General features: G+C 48.7%; 1 protein-coding gene across 1 annotated transcript in view; it reads left to right on the top strand.

The window, feature by feature from the left end:
- SNX2 (sorting nexin 2) overlaps nt 1–26710 on the top strand; it is a 93900-nt gene that overhangs the window by 33707 nt on the left and 33483 nt on the right. Inside the window, exons 3-6 of the mRNA XM_075324935.1 lie at nt 2682–2845; nt 5866–5932; nt 6107–6150; nt 22646–22787. Coding sequence (XP_075181050.1) covers nt 2682–2845; nt 5866–5932; nt 6107–6150; nt 22646–22787 — 417 coding nt within the window. The remainder of the gene's footprint in view (nt 1–2681; nt 2846–5865; nt 5933–6106; nt 6151–22645; nt 22788–26710) is intronic.

The raw sequence follows: 26710 nt of genomic DNA, 5'->3' as shown, positions 1-26710 counted from the left end.
TTGGCAGCTTCACGCTTTATTTTTCTCAATTCATCGGTAGTTATTTTGCGTCTTTTTTGCCCAACATGCTTCTTGCGACCCTGTTGGCTATTTGCCATGAAACACTTGGTGGTTCGGTGATCACGCTTCAAATGATTGGCAATTTCAAGACTGATGCATCCCTCTGCAAGACATCTCTCAACGTTGGACTTTTCAGAGCCTATCAAATCTCTTCTGAACCATTTTGGCAAAGGAAAGGAAGTTGCCTAATAATTCTGCACGCGGTGTATAGGGTGTTGATGTAATTACACCGCACCCCTCCTCATTACAGAGATGCACATCACCTCATTTACTTAATTGGTAGTTGGCTCTCAAGACTATACAGCTTGGAGTAGGATGACGTGTATAAGAAGTATCATGTGATCAAAATACTCGTTTGCCTAATAATTCTGCACACAGTGTAGTCCTCCATATTCATGAGCTCTGTATAACCCCTTCCCAAACTCCAACTGGCAGCTTTCTGCCTATGCAAAGTGTCAATTAGAAAGCTGTTAGTGGTGTGGGTGGGGTTATACAGAGCTCAACAATCAGAGAACTGCTAGATCTGCAACAAAGAAAAGTGATTTTATCAACTCTACCCGTCATGCTTTTCTTGGGTTCCCTTTTCTCTTTAAAGGGAATCTGTCACCAGGTTTTTGCTACCTCATCTTAAAGCAGTGTGATGTAGGTAAAGACATCCTGAATCCATTGATATATTACTTAGATTAGTGCGTGCATTGGTTCTTACACAATCAGAATGTTTACATTTAGCCATCTAGCAGAGCTGCGAGTCCTGTCCCGCCCACACCAGGCTCTCACTAGAGATTGAGCAGTGACAGTGAGGTGTCAATCGCAGCAGGGGGGTGGCCGTGACTTTGTAGTCTGAGCAATACGTCTTGCTTGTGTCTTGCTGCTTAAAGAAACATAGAAAAACAGTTGGGATCTTGACAAAACAGGCAGCCCTGAATTTTCTGTTAACCCTTGCAGCATACATGGCAAAAACCTGCTTACAGATTCCCTTTAATGCATTTCCTATTTTTTTTGAAGCTGAGGCAGGAGTGACCGCAGTTGTATTTCTTATTTTTAGATCACAAGTGAGATCTAGGTTTGATAACCATTTCTCAGTATCCATCCTTACTTCGAAAATTCTAATGGTACCCTGATCATTTTTAATTTTTTTTTTTTAATTGGAGATGGTTACTCATACTGCAATATTGCAACCGACATCACAAAATAGTCTGATTTCAAATGTCACTCATTTCTCCTGGGTGGGCGATTTTGCTAGGATGACAGATGTGGCATCTAAGGGGTTAAATGGCTACCCCCCCCTTCCCCCCCATACTTACCATTTCAGCGAGTAATTGGCTGTATATTACTGACATCTTCCACTCTGGATGCTTTGGTGCATAGGGAAATACAGAGGTGTAAGCTGTCCCCGGATATTGGGGAAGGAGAACCTTCTACATTATTACAGTGGTACCTCGCTTAACGAGAATTTCGCTTAACAAGCAAAGCTTTCTGTAAATTTGTAACCCGGTTTACGAGAAAGCTCTGCTGTACGAGCAAAATACTCACCGCACACACTTCCGGTTCCGTACATCCACCGCGCTCTGACCCGCACTTGCAGTCCACACAAACACACACGCACGCACACACATACAGTATTATGCTCACCTTACCTTCCGTTCCACCGCCGGTCTCATGGTTCTTGTAGTTCCCAGGTACATCGCGACGGCCTCGCGGCGAACTACAAGTACCATGAGACCGGCGGTGGAACGGAAGGTAAGGTGAGCATATGTGTACCTTCCATTTCATCGCCGGCCTCCTGGGTCCTGTAGTTCACTGCTCTACTTCAGACTGTGCATCGGCATACATAGCGACGAAGCAGGCACTTCCTGTCACCACTACTCAAAGGCAGCGTGCTGGCCAATCAGAGGCAAGCGGCTCTGCCTTTGACGTCAGCACGCTGGGAGCGGAAGTTCCTCCCTCGTTGTTATGGTAACCCGATACACAGCCCGCACCTGAGAACAGCAAGTCCCAGGAGACCGGCGATGGAACACAAGGTAAGGTGTGTGTGTGTGTGTGTGTGTGTGTGTGTGTGTGTGTGTGTGTGTGACCAGGATGGGACATTTAACAAGTTATGGAACGAATTATCTGCATTGCAATGATTTCCTATGGGAAATCTTGCTCTGCTGAACGAGTAACTTGGTTAGAGTATGGGAGATGCAATCACCGCGCCGCCCATACTCTCATGCCTGCGACCACGTCACCAGGTGTCCTGGCGTGCACGGGACCTCGGGCGCAGTGGGCGGCGTCCTGAGGGATGATTTGGAGAATGGGGGACGGCGTAAGATACAGCAACGGACGCCACACGGCCCGCCCCCATGGATAATTTACAAGATTTTCAAACCGAAAGGTACAGTTTTTATTAAGTATTTATTTTGGTTTAAAAGGGGGCACAAAAAGTATAGAAACCTTACTAGAATGCAGCCCACGAGCTGCAGAGGGGGAAACATTTAGGTTGAAAGCCAAATTTCTGATGACAGGTTCCCTTTAAATAAGGGATGTGTGCTGGATGGAGGGATTTTAAATGTTTTGGGTTTTTTGTAATTGATGATTATAAAACTGGACAGATTATTTATTTGCCTTATTTTTCCTTGTAGAGGCTACAGATGAAGTTTCCCTGGATAGTCCTGAGAGGGACCTTATCCTTTCGTCAGAACCCAGTCCTGCCGTCACTCCCGTTACCCCCACATCACTCATTACGCCACGGATGGAAGCGATTAATATTTCTGCCCCCATTATTTATGATCGTTCTCGGGATGAGGTAAGGGCAGGCATTGGCATTATGTATTCCTGTTCTCCTGGATTCATCCACCGCAGCATAATATATAGAGCTGTTCAGTCAGATGAGACTAAGAAACAATACCTACATGCGATCTACTGGGCTCTGCAGCTTGTATCCATGATATACAATGCAAGATACAACACAACTAGTTTAGGGACATTAGCAGCTCTGTCAAGATTAAGCTTTTCTTACAAACAGAGCAAGAAGATATTATACATTCTTTGCTGCAGAGATTAAATATTTTTTCTATGTTGCCGCCTGCAGTGCAGGGAGCACACCACCATAGTGAATATGGCTGCGTCATAGATCTCTTCAGAGCAGGGGACAAGGATTATCTCCCTCATTTTAAGTGCAGGGTGTCACGACCGTAGATTCTGTCATCTGAGAGAGTCAGATCGATTGAGACTCTGGTCAGCGTGTGATGCGAGTGTCCGCATAGTGTGATCCGATGAGCGAATCTTCATACACTGTGAAAAGATGGAGAATAAAATGTCTCCATTCTGTTATTCTGCGGAAAACGGACCGAGCATGGATATGATCAGAGTGCAGTCCTATGTTCAGTGCTGGACTGAGGCTTATAAATGCTAGTGCCCTGTGTAATACTTGCCCTGCGTCCGCTTCGCTTTTCTGCCCAATCTTGTGCCCATAACTTCTGACTGTCCGGAAGTCAGAAGTTACGTCACAAGCTCCCAATGCAAGTCTCAGCCAGAACAACCTCCATGAAACACTGGAGCAGCCGGCTTGTCACCAATCACCGGAGACAGACTGGAGCGATAGTGGGAAAAGATGAAGACTGCGGCAAGTGAGTATAAGACTGGGCAGGGGAGTTAGGCCCAGTGCCCACGCTGTGTAGTTTTGACGCGTTTTTTCAGAAATCTGCAGCAAAATCTGCATGTCCATTGTGAAGCCAGCAAAGTCTATGAGAATTCAGAAGTGCTGTTGCCCACGTTAAGTATTTTTCCCTTGCGTATTTGGTGCAGATATTTTTTTTTCTGCACCAAATGCGCAAGGGAACAATAAGCAACGTGGGCACAGCACTTCTGAATTCCCATAGACTTTGCTGGCTTCACAATGGACATGCAGATTTTGCTGCAGATTTCTGAAAATACGCGTCAAAACTACACAGCGTGGGCACTGGGCCTTAGCCTTAAGTGTATGTGCGCACGGTGCGTTTTTTTTTTTTTGGGTGCAGTTTTGGTCTTAAAACAGCATGAATTTCCTTCCCCAGGAAAGTCCATGAGATTTCATTTTTGCTGTGCGCACATTGCAGTTTTTTTTTTTTTATTTGGCTGCATCTTTGTAGTGACCATAAAGATGCAGCATGTCAATTCTTTTGGCGTTTTTCACCCATTGAATTCAATTAGGCGTGGAAAACTGCAATGAAAAATGCAAGTTGTTGTTTTACATGCGTTTTGGTGCATTTTTCGGACTGTACTCCAGGTCGGCGGGGATTTATCGCTGGTATTTGGTCAGATACTGCTCCCCATGTAGTCTGTGGGGACCAGAATCGGGTGCAATGGGGTAGGAGCAAGCGCCTCATACTCACCGATCACCAAGCGGCTGTCACACTGCTGCCGTGGCAGCTCTTTCATCTTCCAGAGCCGGCCGCTCATTAGGCTCATAACCTATTCAGTCCTTCCCTGCTCACCGGTGGCTGTGACTGGTTTCAGGCAGACTCACCCCCACACTGAGTGACAGCTGTCTGACTACAGCCAATCACAGACACCGGTGGGCGGGTCTATATCGTACAGTAAATTAAAGAAAAACGATGTGTGGTTTCCCCCCCCAATTTTGATAACCAGCCAAGATAAAGTCTCACAGCCAGCAGCTGCCCGGAATTGCTACAGCCATTAGATGTGACAGTCCTGGCTCATCCTGATTGCCCTGGTGCGGTAGCAATCTGGGTAATACTGAGGTAATGGCATCAGCCCATAGCTGCCACGAAGTCCTAGCTTAGTGATGGCAGGCGTTTGAGACACCCCTTCATCACTAAGCTGTAAGTGAAAGTAAATAAACACAATCATCCAAAAAATCCTTTATTTGAAATAAAACACAAAAAAACCCCTTCTTCCACCACTTTAACTCCTAAAACAACCCTCCAGGTCCGACATAATCCACACGAGGTCCCATGATGCATCCAGCTTTGCTACATCTGACAATCACAGAGAGCGGCCATAGAACATGATTGCTCGCTGTGAGGGTCAGACCGCAAGTAAAATGAGCCGCGCGGGCTCAGCGGGGACTTCAGCTGTCACCGCACATCACCTGAGTGACGTCAGCACTAATCCCGCGGCTCACTTCAGTAGAGGCCTGACAGGTGGAGGACTCCTGCGGTTTTTTTTCAGGCCAAAAACGCTGCATCTTTGTGGTCACCACAAGATAAAAACGCTGCATCTTTGTGGTCAGAGGCAGCGTGCGCATATAGCCTAAAGCTTTGCTCCATTTTGTGACTCCTCTGTCCTGTGCCTTATCTGCAGTTTGATAACTCCTCGATAAGCTCGATCCCGTTTGCAAAGTCAGCCACCAGCTGAAGATGGAGCCGATCTGCAAGAAATTAATTTTTTCCACACAATGCTCATGCAGAAATTGCTATGCACTAAGGCTCTGTTTACATTGACTAATCGGCAGCACAATACAAACGCCGATCGGTAAGCCTACATCGTTTGGTCTGCTAATAGGAAAAGTTATCAATATCATAAGCATAGGTCACCAATATCATAGCATTTTTTTTATTATTCTTATGGTAAAACAATCCTCCTCCCAGATTAAATCAGGATCAATTGTATGAAATTGTAATTCTTCCATCTGATGGTTCAGGAAGTCTGATAATCTGGCATGTATCTGCACTATAAAGTAGTAATATAATAAAACTTCAGAAACGACTGTTGAACTGTTTATTGATGTGTAATTTTCTGTATGTACTTTTGTTTTTTAATAGTCAATTTATAATCTGCTTTTACAAATTAAATGTATATGCTCATACTGATTTGTACTTTCAGATTGAGGAAGAATCAAATGGAGATTACTTTGATATAGAAATAGGAGTCTCCGACCCTGAGAAAGTTGGTAAGTACTAACTTTACTGATTTCTTTCATTTTTTTTGTATTCTTTAGGGATCTCATTAACTTCTTAGGTATGAGCGTAATATACCAGAACCATAACTGCTAGTGAGTGCTGCATACTATTATCGTCATTGCACCATGTCAGGGACAAATAATCAGATTATATTTTTATTGTAGGTGATGGAATGAATGCTTACATGGCCTACAAAGTGACAACAAAGGTCAGTTGTAGCTTTATTTTTATGTTCGTACTGGAGTATGTATACAGTATACTTTCTACATATCAGAAGTGGTGACAGCCCAGCAGCTGGCACAGAAATACAATATATTGTGGTATTGCGAAGCCCCAGAGGTAGAAAATGGAGCATAAGGAACCATGTTATATGTTGTGTAAATAATTTTGGGCTTTCTACCTGGAGGTTCTCTACTGTATCAAAGTGGTGTATATACTTTTCTGTTCACATCTAATCAACAGTATCTGATACTTATTTGGTCTAATTAAGGATGGTTTAACAGAAGTTGCTCTACATTGATTCATGTACTAAAACCAAGATGCAAAGCTCAGAAAGGTCTTAAAGTTGGCTTTTCACACAATTGAGCACATTAAATTGGCCATATCATGAAAATAGTGGCTGCGAAGCTGAATCAAACCACGGTTATTTTTTTTTTTTCTTAATTTCTCTCAGTTGCAGAAATATTAGCTTGTCAAATTAAAGTTCAAATCTGTTATTCCCTGGGTAATACCAGAGACTTGTACTTATTCCCCTGTATGAGTTTGAGCAATCTTAGGCCCTGTGCGCACTTACCGGATTTTGCCGCGGATTTTTTTCGGATTTGCTGCATGTTTCGCTGCAGAAAATGTTCATAACATCTCTGCAGTGAATCACCAGCAAAACCTATGGGAAAAAAAAAATCCTGTGCGTACTAGGCGGAATTTGACAGCTGCATGTTTTGCTGCGGGATTCCCGCAGCAAAAACAATTGCATGTCAATTCTTTTCCGCACGTCGCTGCGGGGTTTCACTCCATTGACTCCAATGTAATCGTGAAATCCCGCAGGGAATAACGCAGGCAGCAAATTCTGTGCGGTTCACTGCGTTTTCCTGCGTTATTTCCTGCGGTATTTCGCGGTTTACCTCTGGTAATGTACATCGCTTGTCTGCGGTTTTGCAGGGAAGTGATGTCATTACAGGAAGAGGAAGCAAAGCAGAGAGTAAACACACACACAGATCACAGACATAGAACACATATAGAAAGAAAATGGAAATATAGAAAACAAAGAACGTGGGCTCCGCTGTATATTTACCGTCCAGCCGAGGTAAGCACACAGCGGCGGCCCGGTATTCTCAGGCTGGGGAGGGCGAGGGGCAGGGTTAATGTCCCCCGCCTCACTCCCACCTCCCACAGCCGAGAATATCAGCCGCAGCTGTCCCGGGACTGTCACATCCATTATGCGGCAGCACCGGCGTGTCCCCGGCTCTTCCTGCCGCCGTGTAGCAGTGGCGGTCAGGGTAATACAACGGGTTAATGGTGGCGGATCGCCGCCATTAACTCCAGGCTTGATCATGGCAGTGTCTATGTGACAGCTGACATGATCAACCCGTAAGTAAAGTGAAAAAAACACACAGAAAAATCCTTTATTTTAAATAAAACAAACAAGCCTCGTTAACCCTTTTATTAACCCCTCCCGAAACAAAGCTCCGGCGTAATCCACAGGTCCAGCGCTGCTTACATCCAGCCGCGACTGACACTGTCACAGCGCTGAATGAATGCAGCCTCGCAGCGAGACAGCAGAGGTAATTACCGGTCATTTCCCACGGCCGGTAATGTGAACTCACTGCCGACCGTAGGAAATGCAGCGATCTGTCCTCTATCTATCTATCTGTCTATCTATCCCTGTCTGTCCTCTATCTATCTGTCTATCCTATCTATCTATCTATCCCTCTATCTATTCTTCTGTCTCTTTATCTATTCTTTATCTATCGATCTCAGAGTGAAATGACTTTTTTTTTTTTTTCAATGTGTTTTATTGCATTGAATGCAATAAAGCACATCCCAACCCACACGCGGCAATACCGCGAACAATACCACAGTAAAACCGTGGGAAACCGCATGCGGTTTTCGGGTGCGGTTTGCCGCGTTTTTTTACCGCGGGTGTGGTAATCTTTGAATACCTGCGGAATTTTCTTGAGAACATTCCATTTTCCAGTGCGCACATAGCCTTAAGCAGCAGGTGTCATACAGGGGAGATGAGAACACGCCCTCATTGTGTAGCCTCTGTGTAGAGAATACAGCACAGCTGAGTTATTAATCATTACAAACTCCTCCAGATCTTATCTCATATACCCAGTTAGTGGGTTGGGGAATATCTTTCGGATCGCTGGTGGTCCAACAGCTGGGACCCTCGCTGATTCTGAGAACCGAGACTCTGAAGAGGTTTTTTTTTTTTTTGTCTGAATGGATCACGCTTCATCCTTTAACAGGACCACTTCAGCACTCCCATAATACCACAAGAATGAATGAAGCGGCATCGATCACTACTCCATTCACACGGGACTCTTCCGAGCATTGGTACTCAGAATTGATGGGGGTCCCAGTGGTCGAACACCCAGCAGTTGGGAACTTGCTATACCCTTTAAAGTCTGTACCAGAGGGAAACCAGTGTAATAAAGATCATTGGTCGCTCTGCTCGCTCTGGAGGACCAGTTAAATGCTGCTGTCAATCTGATAGTGGCATTTAACATGTGCTGACAGGAAGCCTGTCACTAATCCCTCCTGTCGTCTCCCCCGTGACATGATTGCGCGACGCTGATGGGCTGACAGTCTGGGGTTAGCCGATGAATCTTGAGCCTGTCACCACGGTCCTCCCATGAACGCCGAAATATGAAATAAAATAAATTTGGTTGGTAAATGGCACAATGAGAAAAAAATCAAAACTCCCGAATTTTTTTTTGGGTTGCCAAAACATTGCAATAAAGGGTGATCAAAACATCACAATCACCCCAAAGCATCAATTCAGGGTACAAAGAAAAAGTAGTCCCTGAGGCCCAGATACTGAAACCATTATGGGTCTTGGGGAAAAATGGTGGCAAAGGCAAAAAAAAATGGATTTTTTTTTTTTTCAATCACTTTTAAATAACTATACAGTATCTACTTTCTCGTTCTGTCTTGGGGAATCCAATTACCAGGTCAATTTTTATCATATAGTGAACATGGTAAATAAACATTGTGGAATGGCACTTTTTTTTTTTTCTTTCAATTTCATTGCCCTTGGAATTTTTTTTTCTAATTTTCTAGTACAATGAAGTTGCAGAATGAATGGGGTTGTTCAAAATTCTGATAAAAAATAAGCCCTCGTACGACTATATTGACGAAAAAATAAAAACATCATGGCTCTTGGAAGAAGGGAAGATAAAAATGGAAAATCGCCTCAGGGTTGAAGGAAATCTGTCAACAGGATTTTTTGCTATTTAATCTGAGATCAGCATGATGTATGTGCAGAGACCCTGATTCCAGCGATGTCACTTGCTCAGCAGCTTGCTGTAATTTAATACAATGTGTTAGCAGAAGATTGACTGCAGGACTAAGTGTCGCATGCAAGGCAGTCAGTCTAATCTTATGCAACCACCCACCAAGGGTGTACATAAAGCTGTCAATCTTGGATGTGATCGGGGTTATACACAGCTCTGCATTCTGACAAGTGGTAGATTTACAGCAGAGACCATAGAGATTTTGTCAAAACTGCACCAAGCAGTCCATTTAATGATAAATGGCTGGAATCATGTGCTCTGTCTCTATATCATACAGCTCTCAGATTAAATGGCAGAAGCCTGTTGACACTCCCTCCAGCATGGGACCTAAAAAGTAAATATGGAGTTCACACTAGTACTCTTTTTAAGCAGCTGGAGGAAGGACAGAATGAGCCGAGGTGACAGCGGCACCAGGCAGGCAATATGGATTCATCAATATATATGAGATGGCTGTAGTCACTTTTCAGTCCCAGAATGGAGGTTTGCTTTAAAGGGATATTCCAATCTCCAAGATCCTTTTCCAATATGTAGTAGGTGTAATAATATTAGCAAATACCTCCAATTAGAAATGTAGAATAATTCTTCTCATTAGTCATGTATCTTACTTCATGTGCAGGGCATTGCAGCTTGGGTATCCATGGTTACGATCAAAGCAACTGTCTCACCATGAGTGGTCATAACCATGGATCCCTAAGCTGCAATGTCCTGCACATGAGGTAAGTGACATGTCTGGATCAGAAGAACTATACTACATTTCTTTGTCGCTCCATTGGGAGACCCAGACAATTGACAATTGGGTGTATAGCTTCTGCCTCTGGAGGCCACACAAAGTAATTACACTTTAAAAAGTGTAACCCCTCCCCTCTGCTATAAACTTTCCCGTGCATCACGGGCCCCTCAGTTTTTTGCTTTGTGTTGAAGGAGGCACACATTCACGCAAGCTCCACGTTTTTAGTCAGCAGCAGCTGCTGACTTTATCGGATGGAAGAAAAGAGGGCCCCTATAAAGGGGCCCCCGGCATGCTCCCTTCTCACCCCACTCAGGTCGGCGGTGTTGTTAAGGTTGAGGTACCCATTGCGGGTACACAGGCTGGAGCCACATGCCGCTTTCCTTCCCCATCCCTTAGGGGCTCTGGGGAAGTGGGATCCTATCCGGTCATCCAGACACTGGGACCGGTCTCCCTCCGCAGCCCCTGGGGGAAGCTGCCGGACAGGAGACGGAGTATCGTCAGGGACATGGCCCTGCATCCACAGGTACTCTGTGTCCCCGTTGGGACGGCGCATAAAGCACCTTAAGCCCAGACGCTGCAGCAACTGCGGCGTGGTTATGGGTCCGGGACTACCGCGCCGACCGTGCACTGCCGGCCGGCCGCGGTTTTAACTTTAGTCCCCGGCTTTTGCGGCCTAGTATGGTATTCTCCCACCCCCAGGCCTGCCAGTCAGGGAAAAGGGCGGGACGGTCGGTATGACGCAGACAGTGAGGGCTGGAGTACACTGAGCTGTCCTCCGCCCCCCTCACTACTCACGCTGGGGCACCAGATTCCCGCACTTTTGTGACTACGCCCACGCCTCCCTCCTCCTCTGAGAACGCCGTCAGCCATTTTTTCAGCACATTCTGCGGTGGAGAACTTCTGGCTGCAGCTGAGGGAGACCCGGGGCAGGGAATCTGGTGGCCACACAGAGCGGTTGGTAAGCGACACCGGTCTGCCGTATACATTTGTCTGTGTATACATTTGCTAGTTCGGCTGTACTGTTAACTTGAGGCTATATATATATCCCTCAGTGATCACGGTGATCCCTTACTTATCTCTTGGAGGACAACAACATGTCGTCCGCAAAGAGCAAGGGTACCAAGGCACAGGCTTATTTTGCAACCTGTACCTCATGTGCGGCTATGCTACCTGCAGGTTCCACCTACCCTCATTGTGTGCAATGCTCGGCCCCTGTGACACTCACTCAGCCGGAGCCTCAGGCACTGGTGGGACCCCCGGCTCAGGTAGAGACACCGGTTCACACTGTTCAGGTGACAGGGACAGAGTTTGCAGTTTTGGCTGACAAACTGTCTGAGTCGCTTTCACAGTCCATGGCTCAGTCTATGGACAAATGGTCTGCTAAGATACTAGAAGCCTTGCAGTCCAGACCAACAACACAGATGCAGGGCACTGTGCGTTCTTCGTCCCCAGGTCCCCATCAGTTGGCGCAGCAATCTGCTCCTGAGGTAACACATAGGTCCCACGGTGAGGACTCCGACTCGGACCGCAGTCCCAGACCGGTGAAGCGGGCTCGCTGGGGACCTTCCTCCACTTCATCACGCTGCTCAGGGTCTCAGCATGAGGACTCTCTAGAGGATGAAGAGGAAGGCGCAGCTCAGGGCTCAGACCCTGACGGTGCTCTCAATCTAGATACACCTGAAGGGGACGCCATAGTAAATGACCTTATAGCGTCCATCAACCAGGTGCTAGAAATTTCTCCTCCAACTCCAACTGTAGAGGAGGCGGCTTCACAGCAGGAGAAACACCAGTTTCGGTTTCCCAAACGTACACGGAGTGCCTTTGTCGATCACTCTAATTTCAGGGATGCTGTCCAGAAGCACAGAGCATACCCGGACAAGCGCTTTACTAAGCGCCTTAATGACACACGTTATCCCTTCCCCCCAGAAGTAGTGAAGGGTTGGGCTCAGTGTCCAAAAGTGGATCCTCCAGTCTCTAGGCTGGCGGCCAGATCTGTGGTTTCAGTGGCAGATGGCTCATCGCTCAAGGATGCCACTGACAGGCAGATAGAGCTCATGATGAAATCCATCTATGAAGCCATAGGAGCATCTTTTGCTCCGGCATTCGCGGCAGTGTGGGCGCTCCAAGCTATCTCAGCTTGTCTGTCTGAGATTACTGCGGTCACACGCACCGCTACTCCGCAGGTTGTGTCTCTGACTTCTCAGGCGTCGGCTTTTTCTTTTTCGCTCCTAATTGGGAGACCCAGACAGTGGGTGTATAGCTACTGCCTCTGGAGGCCGCACAAAGAACTACACTTAAAAGTGTAAGGCCCCTCCCCTTCTGGCTATACACCCTCCCGTAGGAGTACGGATTCCTCAGTTTTAGCTTTGTGCGCAGGAGGTCAGACACGCACGCATAGCTCCATTGTTTTTAGTCAGCAGCAGCTGCTGACTATGTCGGATGGAAGAAAAGAGGGCCCATACAGGGCTCCCAGCATGCTCCCTTCTCACCCCACTGTATGTCGGAGGTGTTTGTAAGGTTGAGGTACCCATTGCGGGTACGGCGGCAGGAGCCCACATGCTGATTCCTTCCCCATCCCTTTTTACAGGGCTCTGGGTGAAGTGGGATTTACTGGTCTCCAGGCACTGAGACCGTGCTCCATCTACAGCCCCTGGAGAAGATGCTGGATGGAGCGGAGTACATCAGGGACATGGCCCTGCTTCCTCAAGGTACTCTGTGTCCCCGTGCAGGCGCTCACACCGCAGCATGCTGGGTGTTGTAGTGCGCCGGGGGACATCAGCGCTGCGGCGCTTGTGCCATGGCCTCATTCAGCTTCGCTGAAGCAGGCACACTTCTGGGAATCGGTCGCGCCGGCCGCTGGGACTGCGGCGCGGCTGGCACTTGTGGTGCGCCGGGGACTTCAGCGCGGCCCGCGCTTTTACGGCGGCCGCGCTGATAACTCGAGTCCCCGGCTTTTGCGGCCTGCTTCCGTTCGTTCCCGCCCCCAGACCTGCCAGTCAGGAGAGGGGCGGGACGCTGGCCAGTGCATCAGCGCCGAGGGCTGGAGTCGTTTTTACATACTCCAGCCCTCACAATCGGCACAGAGGGGACACTGTTTCCCGCACTTTTGTTTGGGAACTCCCACGGACCGCCCCTCTCCACAGACGCCGGCAGCCATTCCTGCTGACACGCTGAGCTGCAGAGGGGAGCCGGGGAGACCCAGACAAGGAATTCTGCGCCTCTTACCCGCTATTCAGCGGGCGGTAAGCAGCCCTCAGGGCTCACCCCCTCTTGTGCCAGTAGTATTCTTAGTATTTTGTTTCTACAAATACTTGGTATTACATAGCGCGGGTCGCCCTTTGGCTATAGACTCTCTCACATTGCAGAGAGCCAGCAGCATGTCGTCCGTAAAACGCAAGGGTGCCAAGGCACAGACATTATATGCTTCCTGCACCGCATGTGGGACTTTTCTACCGGCAGGCTCCACGGACCCCCATTGTGTGCAGTGCTCGGCCCCTGCGGCGCTTGCACAGTCGGGACCTCTGCTGGACGTGACCCAGGGTGTACCACCTGTGAATGCTGTCCAAGTGACAGGAACTGAGTTTGCAGCTTTTGCTGACAGAATGTCTCTCACTATGTCACAAATTCTTGACACATTGCGAGCTAGGCCTGTACTTCAGGCCACGGACACTGTGCAATCATTGCCCCCTGGTCCCCCTCAGCTGAATTACCTCCAAGCTCCGGGACGGGCATATACACCTCAGGGTGAAGACTCTGACTCGGACGATGGCCCAGGGCAGCCTAAGCGGGCTCGCTATGACGGGCCTTCACATTCATCTCAATGGTCAGGATCCCAGCGAGATGAATCTATGGGTGATGAGGCGGACGTAACTGATCAGGATTCTGATCCTGGGACCGCTCTCAATCTAGATACACCAGATGGTGACGCCATAGTTAATGATCTTATATTTAACATCAATAAGATGTTAAATATTTCCCCACCAGCTCCTCTTGTAGAGGAGTCAGCTTCGCAGCACGAGAGAATCCATTTCAGATACCCTAAGCGTACATTAAGCACTTTTCTGGACCACGCTGACTTTAGAGACGCAATCCAGAAACCCCACGCTTATCCTGAAAGGCGTTTTTCTAAACGGCTTAAAGATACACGCTATCCTTTTCCCCCTGAGGTGGTCAAGGGTTGGACCCAGTGTCCAAAAGTGGATCCTCCAATTTCCAGGCTTGCAGCTAGATCCTTGGTTGCAGTTGAAGATGGAGCGGCACTTAAAGATGCCACTGACAGGCAGATGGAGCTCTGGCTGAAATCCATCTATGAAGCGATTGGAGCGTCATTAGCGCCTTCTTTTGCGGCCGTATGGGCACTCCAAGCTATCTCAGCCGGGCTTGCGCAAGTCGACTCAGTCACACGTGCATTTGCCCCGCAGGTAGCACCATTGACCTCGCAAATGGCGGCATTCGCGTCGTACGCGATTAATGCTGTTCTTGACGCTACAAGCCGCACGGCAGTGGCGTCAGCCAACTCCGTTGTTTTGCGTAGGGCCCTGTGGTTGAGACATTGGAAAGCAGATTCTCATTCCAAGAAGTGCTTAACCAATTTGCCTTTTTCTCGTGACCGATTGTTTGGAGAGCGTTTGGATGAAATCATCAAACACTCCAAGGGTAAGGACTCATCCTTACCACAACACAGACAAAACAAACCCCAACAGAGGAAGGGTCAGTCTGGTTATCGGTCCTTTCGAGGACCGGGCAGGTCCCAATTCGCCTCGTCAAAAAAGACTCAAAAAGACCAGAGACGCTCAGATTCTTGGAGGTCTCAGTCACGCCCAAAAAGGACAGCCGGAGGAACCGTTGCCAAGACGGCGTCCTCCTGACTTGCGGTCTCCGATTCCCACACCCGCGGTCGGTGGGAGGCTTTCCCACTTTGGCGACATTTGGCTGTCACGCGTCAAAGACCGTTGGGTGAGGGATATTCTGTCTCACGGGTACAGGATAGAGTTCAGTTCTCGTCCGCCAACTCGTTTCTTCAGAACTTCTCCACCACCAGACCGAGCCGATGCTCTGTTGCAGGCGGTGGCCGCTCTAAAGGCGGAAGGAGTGGTGACCTCCGTCCCTCTTCAGGAACAAGGTCACGGTTTTTACTCCAATCTGTTTGTGGTCCCAAAAAAGGACGGATCGTATCGACCCGTCCTGGATCTAAAGTTGCTCAACAGACACGTAAAAGTCAGGAGGTTCCGGATGGAATCCCTACGCTCCGTCATAGCCTCAATGTCTCATGGAGATTTTCTAGCATCAATAGATATCAAAGATGCGTATCTCCACGTGCCGATTGCACCAGAGCATCAGCGTTTCCTACGCTTCGTCATACACGACGAACACCTGCAGTTCGTAGCGTTACCTTTCGGTCTGGCAACAGCCCCCCGGGTCTTCACCAAAGTCATGGCAGCAGTAGTAGCTGTTCTGCACTCGCAGGGTCACTCGGTCATCCCGTATCTAGACGACCTGCTTATAAAGGCACCCTCTCAAGAGGCATGCCAACACAGTCTGAAGGTGGCACTAGACACTCTCCAGAGTTTCGGGTGGATTATCAACTTTCCAAAGTCTCATCTAACCCCGACCCAATCTCTGACTTATCTTGGCATGGAGTTTCATACTCTCTCAGCGATAGTGAAGCTTCCACTGGACAAGCAGTGCTCGCTACGGACTGGAGTGCAATCTCTCCTTCAGAGCCAGTCGCACTCGCTGAGGCGCCTCATGCATTTCCTAGGAAAGATGGTAGCAGCAATGGAGGCAGTCCCGTTCGCGCAGTTTCATCTGCGCCCTCTACAATGGGACATTCTACGCCAATGGGATGGGAAATCGACGTCCCTCGACAGGACTGTCTCCCTCTCTCAGACTGCCAAGGACTCTCTGCGTTGGTGGCTTCTCCCCACCTCATTGTCACAGGGAAAGTCGTTCCTTCCCCCGTCCTGGGCAGTGGTCACGACGGATGCGAGCCTTTCAGGGTGGGGAGCGGTGTTTCTCCACCACAGGGCTCAGGGGACGTGGACTCAGGAAGAGTCCACCCTGCAGATCAATGTTCTGGAAATCAGAGCAATCTATCTTGCCCTGCGAGCCTTCCAACAGTGGCTGGAAGGCAAGCAGATCCGAATTCAGTCGGACAACTCCACAGCGGTGGCATACATCAACCACCAAGGGGGAACACGCAGTCGGCAAGCCTTCCAGGAAGTCCGGCGGATTCTGACGTGGGTGGAAGACACGGCATCCACCATATCCGCAGTCCACATCCCAGGCGTAGAAAACTGGGAAGCAGACTTTCTCAGTCGCCAGGGCATGGACGCAGGGGAATGGTCCCTTCACCCGGACGTGTTTCAGGAGATCTGTCGCCGCTGGGGGATGCCGGACGTCGATCTGATGGCGTCACGGCACAACAACAAAGTCCCGGTTTTCATGGCACGGTCTCACGATCACCGAGCTCTGGCGGCAGACGCCTTAGTTCAAGATTGGTCGCAGTTCCGGCTACCGTATGTGTTCCCACCTCTGGCATTGTTGCCCAGAGTGCTCCGCAAAATCAGGTCCGACTGCCGCCGCGCCATTCTCGTCGCTCCAGACTGGCCAAGGAGGTCGTGGTACCCGGATCTGTGGCACCTCACGGTAGGCCAACCGTGGACACTACCAGACCGTCCAGATTTGCTGTCTCAAGGGCCGTTTTTCCATCTGAATTCTGCGGCCCTGAACCTGACTGTGTGGCCATTGAGTCCTGGATCCTAGCGGCCTCAGGTTTATCTCATGAAGTTGTTGCCACAATGAGACAGGCTAGAAAACCATCCTCAGCTAAGATCTATCACAGGACGTGGAAGATATTCTTAGCGTGGTGCTTGGCTCAAGGGTTTTCTCCCTGGCCATTTGCATTGCCAATTTTTCTTTCCTTCCTGCAGTCTGGGTTGGAAAAAGGTTTGTCGCTTAGCTCTCTTAAGGGTCAAGTCTCCGCGCTATCCGTATTCTTTCAGAAGCGCTTGGCACAGCTTTCTAAAGTACGCACGTTTCTCCAAGGAGTTTGTCATATCGTTCCTCCTTACAGACGGCCATTGGAACCCTGGGATCTGAACAAGGTTCTCATTGCTCTCCAGAAGCCGCCTTTCGAGCCTTTGAAAGAGGTTCCCCTTTCTCGGCTTTCACAAAAGGTAGTTTTTCTTGTGGCGGTCACGTCTCTTCGAAGAGTGTCCGAGCTAGCGGCGTTATCTTGCAAATCTCCCTTCCTGGTGTTTCACCAAGACAAGGTAGTACTGCGTCCAATTCCAGAGTTTTCTCCCAAGGTGGTTTCTTCCTTTCATCTCAATCAGGATATCACTTTGCCATCTTTGTGTCCGCATCCAGTTCACCAATTTGAAAAGGGTTTACATCTGTTGGACCTGGTGAGAGCACTCAGGATTTACATTTCTCGCACGGCGTCTCTACGCCGTTCTGATGCGCTCTTTGTCCTAGTCGCTGGGCAGCATAAGGGATCGCAAGCTTCCAAATCCACCCTGGCGCGGTGGATCAAGGAACCAATTCTTCACACATACCGTTCTGCTGGGCTTCCGATTCCATCTGGACTGAAGGCCCATTCTACCAGAGCCGTGGGTGCGTCCTGGGCATTGCGGCATCAGGCTACGGCTCAGCAAGTGTGCCAGGCGGCTACCTGGTCGAGTCTGCACACGTTTACCAAACACTATCAAGTGCATACCTACGCTTCGGCAGATGCCAGCCTAGGTAGACAGGTCCTTCAGGCGGCGGTGGCCCACCTGTAGGAAGAGGCTGTCTGACAGCCCGTTCATGTGGTATCTTTTTACCCACCCAGGGACTGCTTTTGGACGTCCCACTGTCTGGGTCTCCCAATTAGGAGCGAAAAAGAAGGGAATTTTGTTTACTTACCGTAAATTCCTTTTCTTCTAGCTCCAATTGGGAGACCCAGCACCCGCCCTATTTGTTCTTAGGGTTTCGTTTTTCGGGTGCACATGTTGTTCATGTTGTTTCTTAAGTTCTCCGATCTTGTTATCGGATTGAATTTGTTTTTGAAACTGTTATTGGCTTTCCTCCTTCTTGCTTTGGTACTAAAACTGAGGAATCCGTACTCCTACGGGAGGGTGTATAGCCAGAAGGGGAGGGGCCTTACACTTTTAAGTGTAGTTCTTTGTGCGGCCTCCAGAGGCAGTAGCTATACACCCACTGTCTGGGTCTCCCAATTGGAGCTAGAAGAAAAGGAATTTACGGTAAGTAAACAAAATTCCCTTCTTCGTCCTACGCCATGAACGCCGTCCTGGACTCTGTGAGCCGTTCAGCGGTAGCATCCGCCAATTCGGTGGCAGTCCGCAGAGCCATGTGGCTACGTGAATGGAAGGCAGACTCTGCCTCCAAGAAATTCTTAACCGGTTTGCCATTTTCTGGCGACCGTTTGTTTGGCGAGCAATTGGACGAAATTATTAAACAATCCAAGGGAAAGGACTCGTCCTTACCCCAGTCTAAACAAAACAAACCTCAACAGCGAAAGTTTCAATCGAGGTTTCAGTCCTTTCGGCCTTCGGCCAAGTCACGTTCCTCCACGTCAAACAGGTCGGAGAAGGGCCAGAGGAACCCTTCTGCATGGCGGTCTAAGTCACGGCCTAAAAAGACCGCCGGAGGCTCCGCCACCAAGGCGGCCTCTTCATGACTCTCGGCCTCCCCAAACCGCATCCTCGGTCGGTGGCAGGCTCTCCCGCTTTTGCGACGCCTGGTGGCCACATGTCCAAGACCGATGGGTGAGAGACATTCTGTCTCACGGTTACAGGATAGAGTTCTGCTCTCGTCCTCCAACTCGTTTCTTCACAACATCTCCGCCCCCAGAGCGAGCCGCTGCACTTTTTCAGGCGGTGAATGCTCTGAAGGCAGAAGGAGTGGTGATTCCCGTTCCCCCTCAGGAACATGGTCACGGCTTCTACTCCAACTTGTTCGTGGTGCCAAAAAAGGACGGATCTTTCCGTCCCGTTCTAGACCTCAAACTGCTCAACAAGCATGTCAGCACCAGAAGGTTTCGGATGGAATCTCTCCGCTCGGTCATCGCCTCAATGTCACAAGGAGACTTCCTAGCATCAATAGACATCAAGGATGCTTATCTCCATGTGCCGATCGCACCCGAACATCAACGCTTCTTGCGTTTCGCCATTGGGGACGAACACCTTCAGTTCGTGGCACTGCCTTTCGGCTTGGCGACAGCTCCACGGGTCTTCACCAAGATCATGGCAACAGTGGTGGCGGTCCTACACTCTCAGGGCCACTCGGTGATCCCTTACTTAGACGATCTCCTAGTCAAGGCACCCTCCTGGGTGGCTTGCCAGCACAGCCTGACCATTGCTCTGGAGACTCTCCAGAGGTTCGGGTGGATCATCAATTTCCCAAAGTCAAAATTGACACCGACCCAATCCCTGACTTACCTCGGGATGGAGTTTCATACTCTGTCAGCGATAGTGAAGCTTCCGCTGGACAAACAGCGTTCACTACAGACAGGGGTCCAATCTCTTCTTCAGGGTCAGTCACACTCTTTGAGACGCCTTATGCACTTCCTAGGGAAGATGGTGGCAGCAATGGAAGCAGTTCCCTTTGCGCAGTTTCATCTGCGTCCACTTCAGTGGGACATTCTCCGCAAATGGGACAAGAGGTCGACGTCACTAGACAGGAACGTTTCCCTGTCAAGAGCAGCCAAAACCTCCCTTCAGTGGTGGCTTCTTCCCACTTCTTTGTCGAAGGGAAAATCCTTCCTGCCCCCATCCTGGGCTGTGGTCACGACAGACGCGAGCCTGTCAGGGTGGGGAGCGGTCTTCCTCCACCACAGGGCTCAGGGAACCTGGACTCCGACGGAGTCCGCCCTGCAGATCAATGTTCTGGAGATAAGGGCAGTGTATCTAGCCCTACAGGTGTTCCAGCGGTGGCTGGAGGGCAGACAGATCCGAATACAATCAGACAACGCCACGGCGGTCGCATACATCAACCACCAAGGCGGCACACGCAGTCGTCAAGCATTCCAAGAAGTTCGGCGGATTCTGCTGTGGGCGGAAGCCACAGCCTCCACCATCTCCGCAGTTCACATCCCGGGCGTAGAAAACTGGGAAGCAGACTTTCTCAGTCGCCAGGGCATGGACGCAGGGGAATGGTCTCTTCACCCGGACGTGTTTCAAGAGATCTGTTGCCGCTGGGGAACGCCGGACGTCGATCTAATGGCGTCTCGGCACAACAACAAAGTCCCGGCATTCATGGCACGGTCTCAGGATCACAGGGCGCTGGCGGCAGATGCGTTAGTTCAGGACTGGTCGCAGTTTCGACTACCCTATATATTTCCCCCTCTGGCACTACTGCCCAGAGTGTTACGCAAGATCAGGTCCGACTGCAGGCGCGCCATCCTCGTCGCTCCAGATTGGCCGAGGAGGTCGTGGTACCCGGATCTGTGGCACCTCACGGTGGGGCAACCGTGGGCACTCCCAGACCGACCAGACTTGCTGTCTCAAGGGCCATTTTTCCATCTGAATTCTGCGGCCCTCGACCTGACTGTGTGGCCATTGAGTCTTGGCTCCTAGCGTCATCAGGGTTATCTCAAGATGTCATTGCCACCATGAGACAGGCCAGGAAATCAACGTCCGCCAAGATCTACCACAGGACTTGGAAGATCTTCTTAGCCTGGTGCTCGGATAGGGGTTTTGCTCCCTGGCCGTTTGCATTGCCCACTTTTCTTTCCTTTCTTCAATCAGGATTGGACAAGGGTTTGTCTCTTGCCTCTCTCAAGGGACAAGTGTCGGCGCTTTCAGTGTTTTTTCAAAAGCGTCTAGCCAGACTCTCGCAGGTCCGCACGTTCCTGCAGGGAGTTTGCCACATAGTCCCACCTTACAAGCGTCCGCTAGAACCCTGGGATCTTAACAAGGTGCTGACGGCTCTCCAGAGGCCACCTTTCGAGCCGATGCGGGAGATCTCTCTATCTCGCCTTTCGCAGAAGGTGGCCTTCCTAGTGGCAGTCACATCACTTAGGAGAGTGTCTGAGCTAGCAGCGCTGTCATGCAAAGTCCCTTTCCTGGTCTTTCACCAGGATAAGGTGGTCCTGCGTCCGGTCCCGGAATTTCTCCCCAAGGTGGTATCCCCTTTTCATCTCAATCAGGATATCTCCTTGCCTTCTTTTTGCCCTCATCCAGTTCACCAATGTGAAAAGGATTTGCACTTGTTAGACCTCGTGAGAGCACTCAGAATCTACATTTCTCGCACGGCGCCCCTGCACCGTTCGGATGCGCTCTTTGTCCTTGTCGCTGGCCAGCGTAAGGGGTCTCAGGCTTCCAAGTCAACCTTGGCTAGGTGGATCAAGGAACCGATTCTTGAAGCCTACCGTTCATCGGGGCTTCAGATTCCTTCAGGGCTTAAAGCCCATTCTACCAGGGCCGTAGGCGCGTCCTGGGCTTTGCGGCACCAGGCTACAGCTCAGCAGGTGTGTCAGGCGGCTACCTGGTCGAGTCTGCACACCTTCACAAAACACTATCAGGTGCATGCCTATGCTTCGGCTGAGGCCAGCCTAGGTAGGCGAGTCCTTCAGGCGGCAATTGCCCACCTGTAAGAGGGGGCCGGTTTCCGGCTCTTTTTATCGAGGTATTCTGTTACCCAACCAGGGATTGCTTTTGGACATCCCAATTGTCTGGGTCTCCCAATGGAGCGACAAAGAAGAAGGGAATTTTGTTTACTTACCGTAAATTCCTTTTCTTCTAGCTCCTATTGGGAGACCCAGCACCCGCCCCTGTTCCCTTCGGGCTGTTCTTTTGTGTACACATGTTGTTCATGTTCAATTGTTCTTTTGGTTAATGGTTCAGTTCTCCGAACATCCTTCGGATTGAGTTTACCTTAGACCAATTTATAACTTTCCTCCTTCCTGCTTTGGCACCAAAACTGAGGGGCCCGTGATGCACGGGAGGGTGTATAGCAGAGGGGAGGGGTTACACTTTTTAAAGTGTAATTACTTTGTGTGGCCTCCAGAGGCAGAAGCTATACACCCAATTGTCAATTGTCTGGGTCTCCCAATAGGAGCTAGAAGAAAAGGAATTTACGGTAAGTAAACAAAATTCCCTTCTTCTTATTGGAGGTATTTGCTAATATTACACCTACTACATATTGGGATAGGATCCTGGAGATGGGAATACTCCTTTTTAAGGTTCTGTTTTGGAAAGCGGCTCTGTTATTTCCTGACATGGCAGAATCTGCTTGGTAACATAATTGTTACATACGAGGTAGTGTATGACATTGGAGAGCTGGGGAATAACCATCATCAGTTCTGCACAAGTCGAGGAGAGGTGGCTAAAGTAATAGGCACCACAGACCTAACCTCAGATGGCTCCGCTGCATTGAGATCATTTCTGTAAATATTAAATACCATTCTGTAGGGACATCTCGATCTGACAATATTATGCTTTTAATCCTTCTAGACGTCTCTCTCGATGTTCAACAAGAACGAGTTCTCCGTGAAGAGAAGGTTTAGTGATTTCCTCGGCCTGCATAGTAAATTGGCTACAAAATACATGCACTTTGGATATATTGTGCCTCCGGCTCCAGAGAAGAGTATTGTAGGTAAGGTTGTGTTGACTTTGCAGGATCACTTATGTTTTTCCATGGAGATGAAGGGTTTTATAAACCTACAGTATAATTCTGAGTAATTTTTGGAAGTCGAGTTTCTGTAGAAATGGCATTTCTCTCGCACTCAGGAAGCAGGTCATCACGGGCTAGAGATAAGCAGTTTAAACAATGCGTGAGGTTATAAAAAGCCATGGACAAGCCAGCATTACACACAAGTCACTTAAAAGGAAAAGGAAGAAGCTGCAGGAAGCTGAGCCCTGCTTGTAACATTGCTTTATTTACAGAGAATAGTCAGCCCAGAATTACTGTACCTCCGGCCTCGGGAAAACAAAACCCCAACAAGGCGGATGATACTGGGCAATGATCTGCACTCGTCCTCTGCAATGGAATAGATTTTTTTAATTCCTCTTTTAACCTTCCTACTTCATAGTCACGTCTATTTTTCTTTTTGCTTTAGAAATTAACTGGCTACCTTTTTATAACCCCCACTAACCTCTAGATCAGAGCACTTGTAAAAGTCTCATGACCGGTCTGCTATAGCCAATGGTTGGGCATGCTGCCTCTGAGCTGACCGTAGCTGAAGTCTTAAGGTACCGTCACACATAACGAGATCGCTAGCGAGATCGTTGCTGAGTCACAGTTTGGTGACGCAGTAGCGATCTCGTTAGCGATCTCGTTGTGTGACACCTACCAGCGATCAGGCCCCTGCTGTGAGATCTCTAGTCGTTGCAGAATGGTCCAGGCCATTTTCTTCAAAGGCGATGTCCTGCTGGGCAGGACACATCGCTGTGTTTGACACTGTGTGACAGGGTCACAGTGACTGCTGAGATCGTTATACAGGTCGCTGCTGCGACCTGTATTGTTCCTGCATCGCTGGTAAGATCTGACTATGACATCTCACCTGCGACCTCCCAGCGACCTCCCAGCGACTTACCAGCGACTTACCAGCGATCCCTATCGGGTCGCATCGTTTTTGGAATCGCTGGTAAGTCGTTGTGTGTGACTGGGCCTTTAATGTCACCTTTCTCTTTTACACAGTATAATGAACACTGATGGCATATCCCAGCCACATAAATGTCTAATAGATGTACATGAGATCCACAGACCAGCCACCTACAGAAAAGCTCCACCTGACAAGTCTCCACCACATGCCATCATCCTTCAAGTGGCCTAAAGTTAGCCACTGAATACACAAACATGCCCAACAGAACTGAGAATCAAGAACTACTTGTAAACTTTAACACAAGACCCTAGACATCAAATCAGCAAGGGGTCAACCTGGCAGTGAATGACTTTAATAACATCCTATATACCATGGCAGTACTACTATAACCATAGGGATCTGACCTATAGAGGACTAACATACAAAAGCCAAAGAAAGAGCCCCTAATACCAATTTAATTTTACTCCTCTAAATATAAAAAAAATTTTGATTAAAACCATATAGAAAAATATCCATGTAATAAAGTGCCAGACAAATGTCATATAGTGGTGAAAAACAGTGAGGTATTAGTTTGGGTAGTGGGTAAGATGAGCGTGTGCAGTATAGCTCCTATTTAAATGATAGCTGACAGATAGTAAAATGTTTTTAGGAACAGGGACCTAAAAAATCCCTACACTTGTCCCTGCCTGTCAGCGGAGGTTGTCACCTTACTGTATTGGGTGCCACCGCTCCTCGGCGTCTGACCCTCAAAGCCCCTACTACTATCAAGGATAACCGTGAAAAGTTGAACCACTCACCAGACTGTTGAATTTAGGTGCGGTGCCCGGAAACTTGGCGGGCAACCAGGTGAAAACTTGAGGCAGAAGAAAGGTGGATCCAGCATCCACTTTATAAGATTAAAACATGGCTTTATTGAAAATAATTAAAAACGTGAAAAAAAAAAAGACAATAATGAAAGTAGACCAGATGTCCGTCTACACGTTTCAAACAGGTAAATTTGTTCGTAATCCTGATTCCAAACAGTTTACATGTTTGAAACGCGTAGATGGCCATCTGCTTGACTTACATTATAGTCATGGGTTTTTTTCACGTTTTTAATTATTTTCAATAAAGCAGATGCTGGATCCACCTGTCTTCTGCCTCTACTGTCAAGGATAAATCTGATACCACCACTACCACCAAGTGCAAAAAAGTGCTAAATGAATGTCATATGTAATATTATGATATAAATATGTATGGTCAAAGATTGATCCCACACTTGTACATAACAGAGCATATATATCGGTAAAAAAAAAAATCCCAGTTACTTATCTGCTGGAACAAATTTGCCCATCCTGATGCGTTTCCCCTCTAAAATTTTGGTGTTTATCAGGTGAGACTTGGAAAGTATCCAATAATTTAGACCATCTTATTCTACTGCTAATTCATGCTGCAGCAGGAAAACCGGAGTTGAATAGCTACAGGGGTCCCAGCAATCAGACCGATAACCTGGAGTGCCTGGTGACCAGCGTTTCACCGTCTGATATTCATGTTCCTTGAATTCCTTAAGGGATCTGCAACAGTACCTATGACGTGATAGCACTGAGAACTGTTGCAGCGTGAAAGGGAAGAGGATGGCTTTCTCCCAGACGGCCATGGTGTCAGACAAAGCTGCAGCCTGAGCCCAAGTCTATTCATAATTTACATAAATGGACTTGCAGTAGCTATGAAATCCTCCTCTGCTTCATCCCTCAGTCGCGGTCGCGCGGTGTAGCCATATGGGCGTCTCCGGTGCCGGCGCCGCCTCTTTCGACCATTTTCATCCTCTTTCTGAAGCATGTGTGCATGACGCGTCTACGTCATAGACACTCACCGGTCCTGCGCAGGCGCACTACAATACTTTGATCTGCCCTGCCCAGAACCTGCATGCCAGTGAGTGTGTATGACGTCTGACGCGTCATGCACCATGGCTAGAGAAGGAGAACAAAGATGGCCAAAGTGGCGGCACCGGACAACGGAGACTCCCATATGGCCAACCGCGCGACTGTTAGATAAGGTATTATAAAGTGTTATTTATCTTCTCACAGCGGCCTGGGTTCTTATATACAGCATGTTAGAATGCTGTATATAAGAGCCCGGTGGTGGTGGCTGCAGCTTATAGGCCAAAAAAGTGGTGACAGGTTCCCTTTAAGCCAAACTGGGAGCTTCAAGCAAGCAGCAGAGGTCCTAAAAGGAAAAGCATGCAGAACCTTCTATGCCGTCAGAAGACCACTATATCACCTCAAACCACTGGTGAAAGTCTGACTCAAGATATTTGACAGCGGGTATGGGGCCCAGCGACCTACGCATACTAGACGGGGCAGCCCAGCCAAAGTCTTACACCTGGCGTTCCGCAAATATCTCCTCCAAGTCCATTGCAGCACCTCGAACATAGTTTGTTGGGCAGAGCTGGGCCAATTCTCTTTATGGCTCACTATACACAAGAGTGCTATCACACGAGGCACACATACAGAACAGCAACCCCAGCTCCTACCATCATAAAGCCCTGCTGAGCCAGAGCAAGCTAGGAACCCCGGCAGCCAGTACAGTAAAGTTGCCAAAACACGCTAGCAAAAGCCCAAATAAAGGGTACCGTATTTTTCGGACTATGACGCACCGGACCATAAGACGCACCCTGGTTTTAGAGAAGGAAAATAGGAAAATACAATTTTAAGCAAAAAATGTGGTCATGACACACTGTTATGGGGCGAGGATCTGCTGCTGACACTGTTATGGGGGTAATATCCCCAAATTCTCTACTAAGGTACCCCATCCTGGTAATGATCCTCCTGCCTTGTGTGTATATATATTTATGTCCCTCATCCTGGTATAGCCCCATCTTGCTATATACTGCATTCTGGTATGTGCTCCCATCCTGCTCATATACCCCCATCATCCTGCTCATATACCCCCATCATCCTGCTCATATACCCCCATCATCCTGCTCATATACCCC

This window comes from Anomaloglossus baeobatrachus, chromosome 1, assembly GCF_048569485.1.
Source record: "Anomaloglossus baeobatrachus isolate aAnoBae1 chromosome 1, aAnoBae1.hap1, whole genome shotgun sequence".
NCBI lineage: Eukaryota > Metazoa > Chordata > Amphibia > Anura > Aromobatidae > Anomaloglossus > Anomaloglossus baeobatrachus.
Note: the sequence above shows the minus strand (reverse complement) of the source record. Positions and strands in the feature narration are given on the sequence as shown.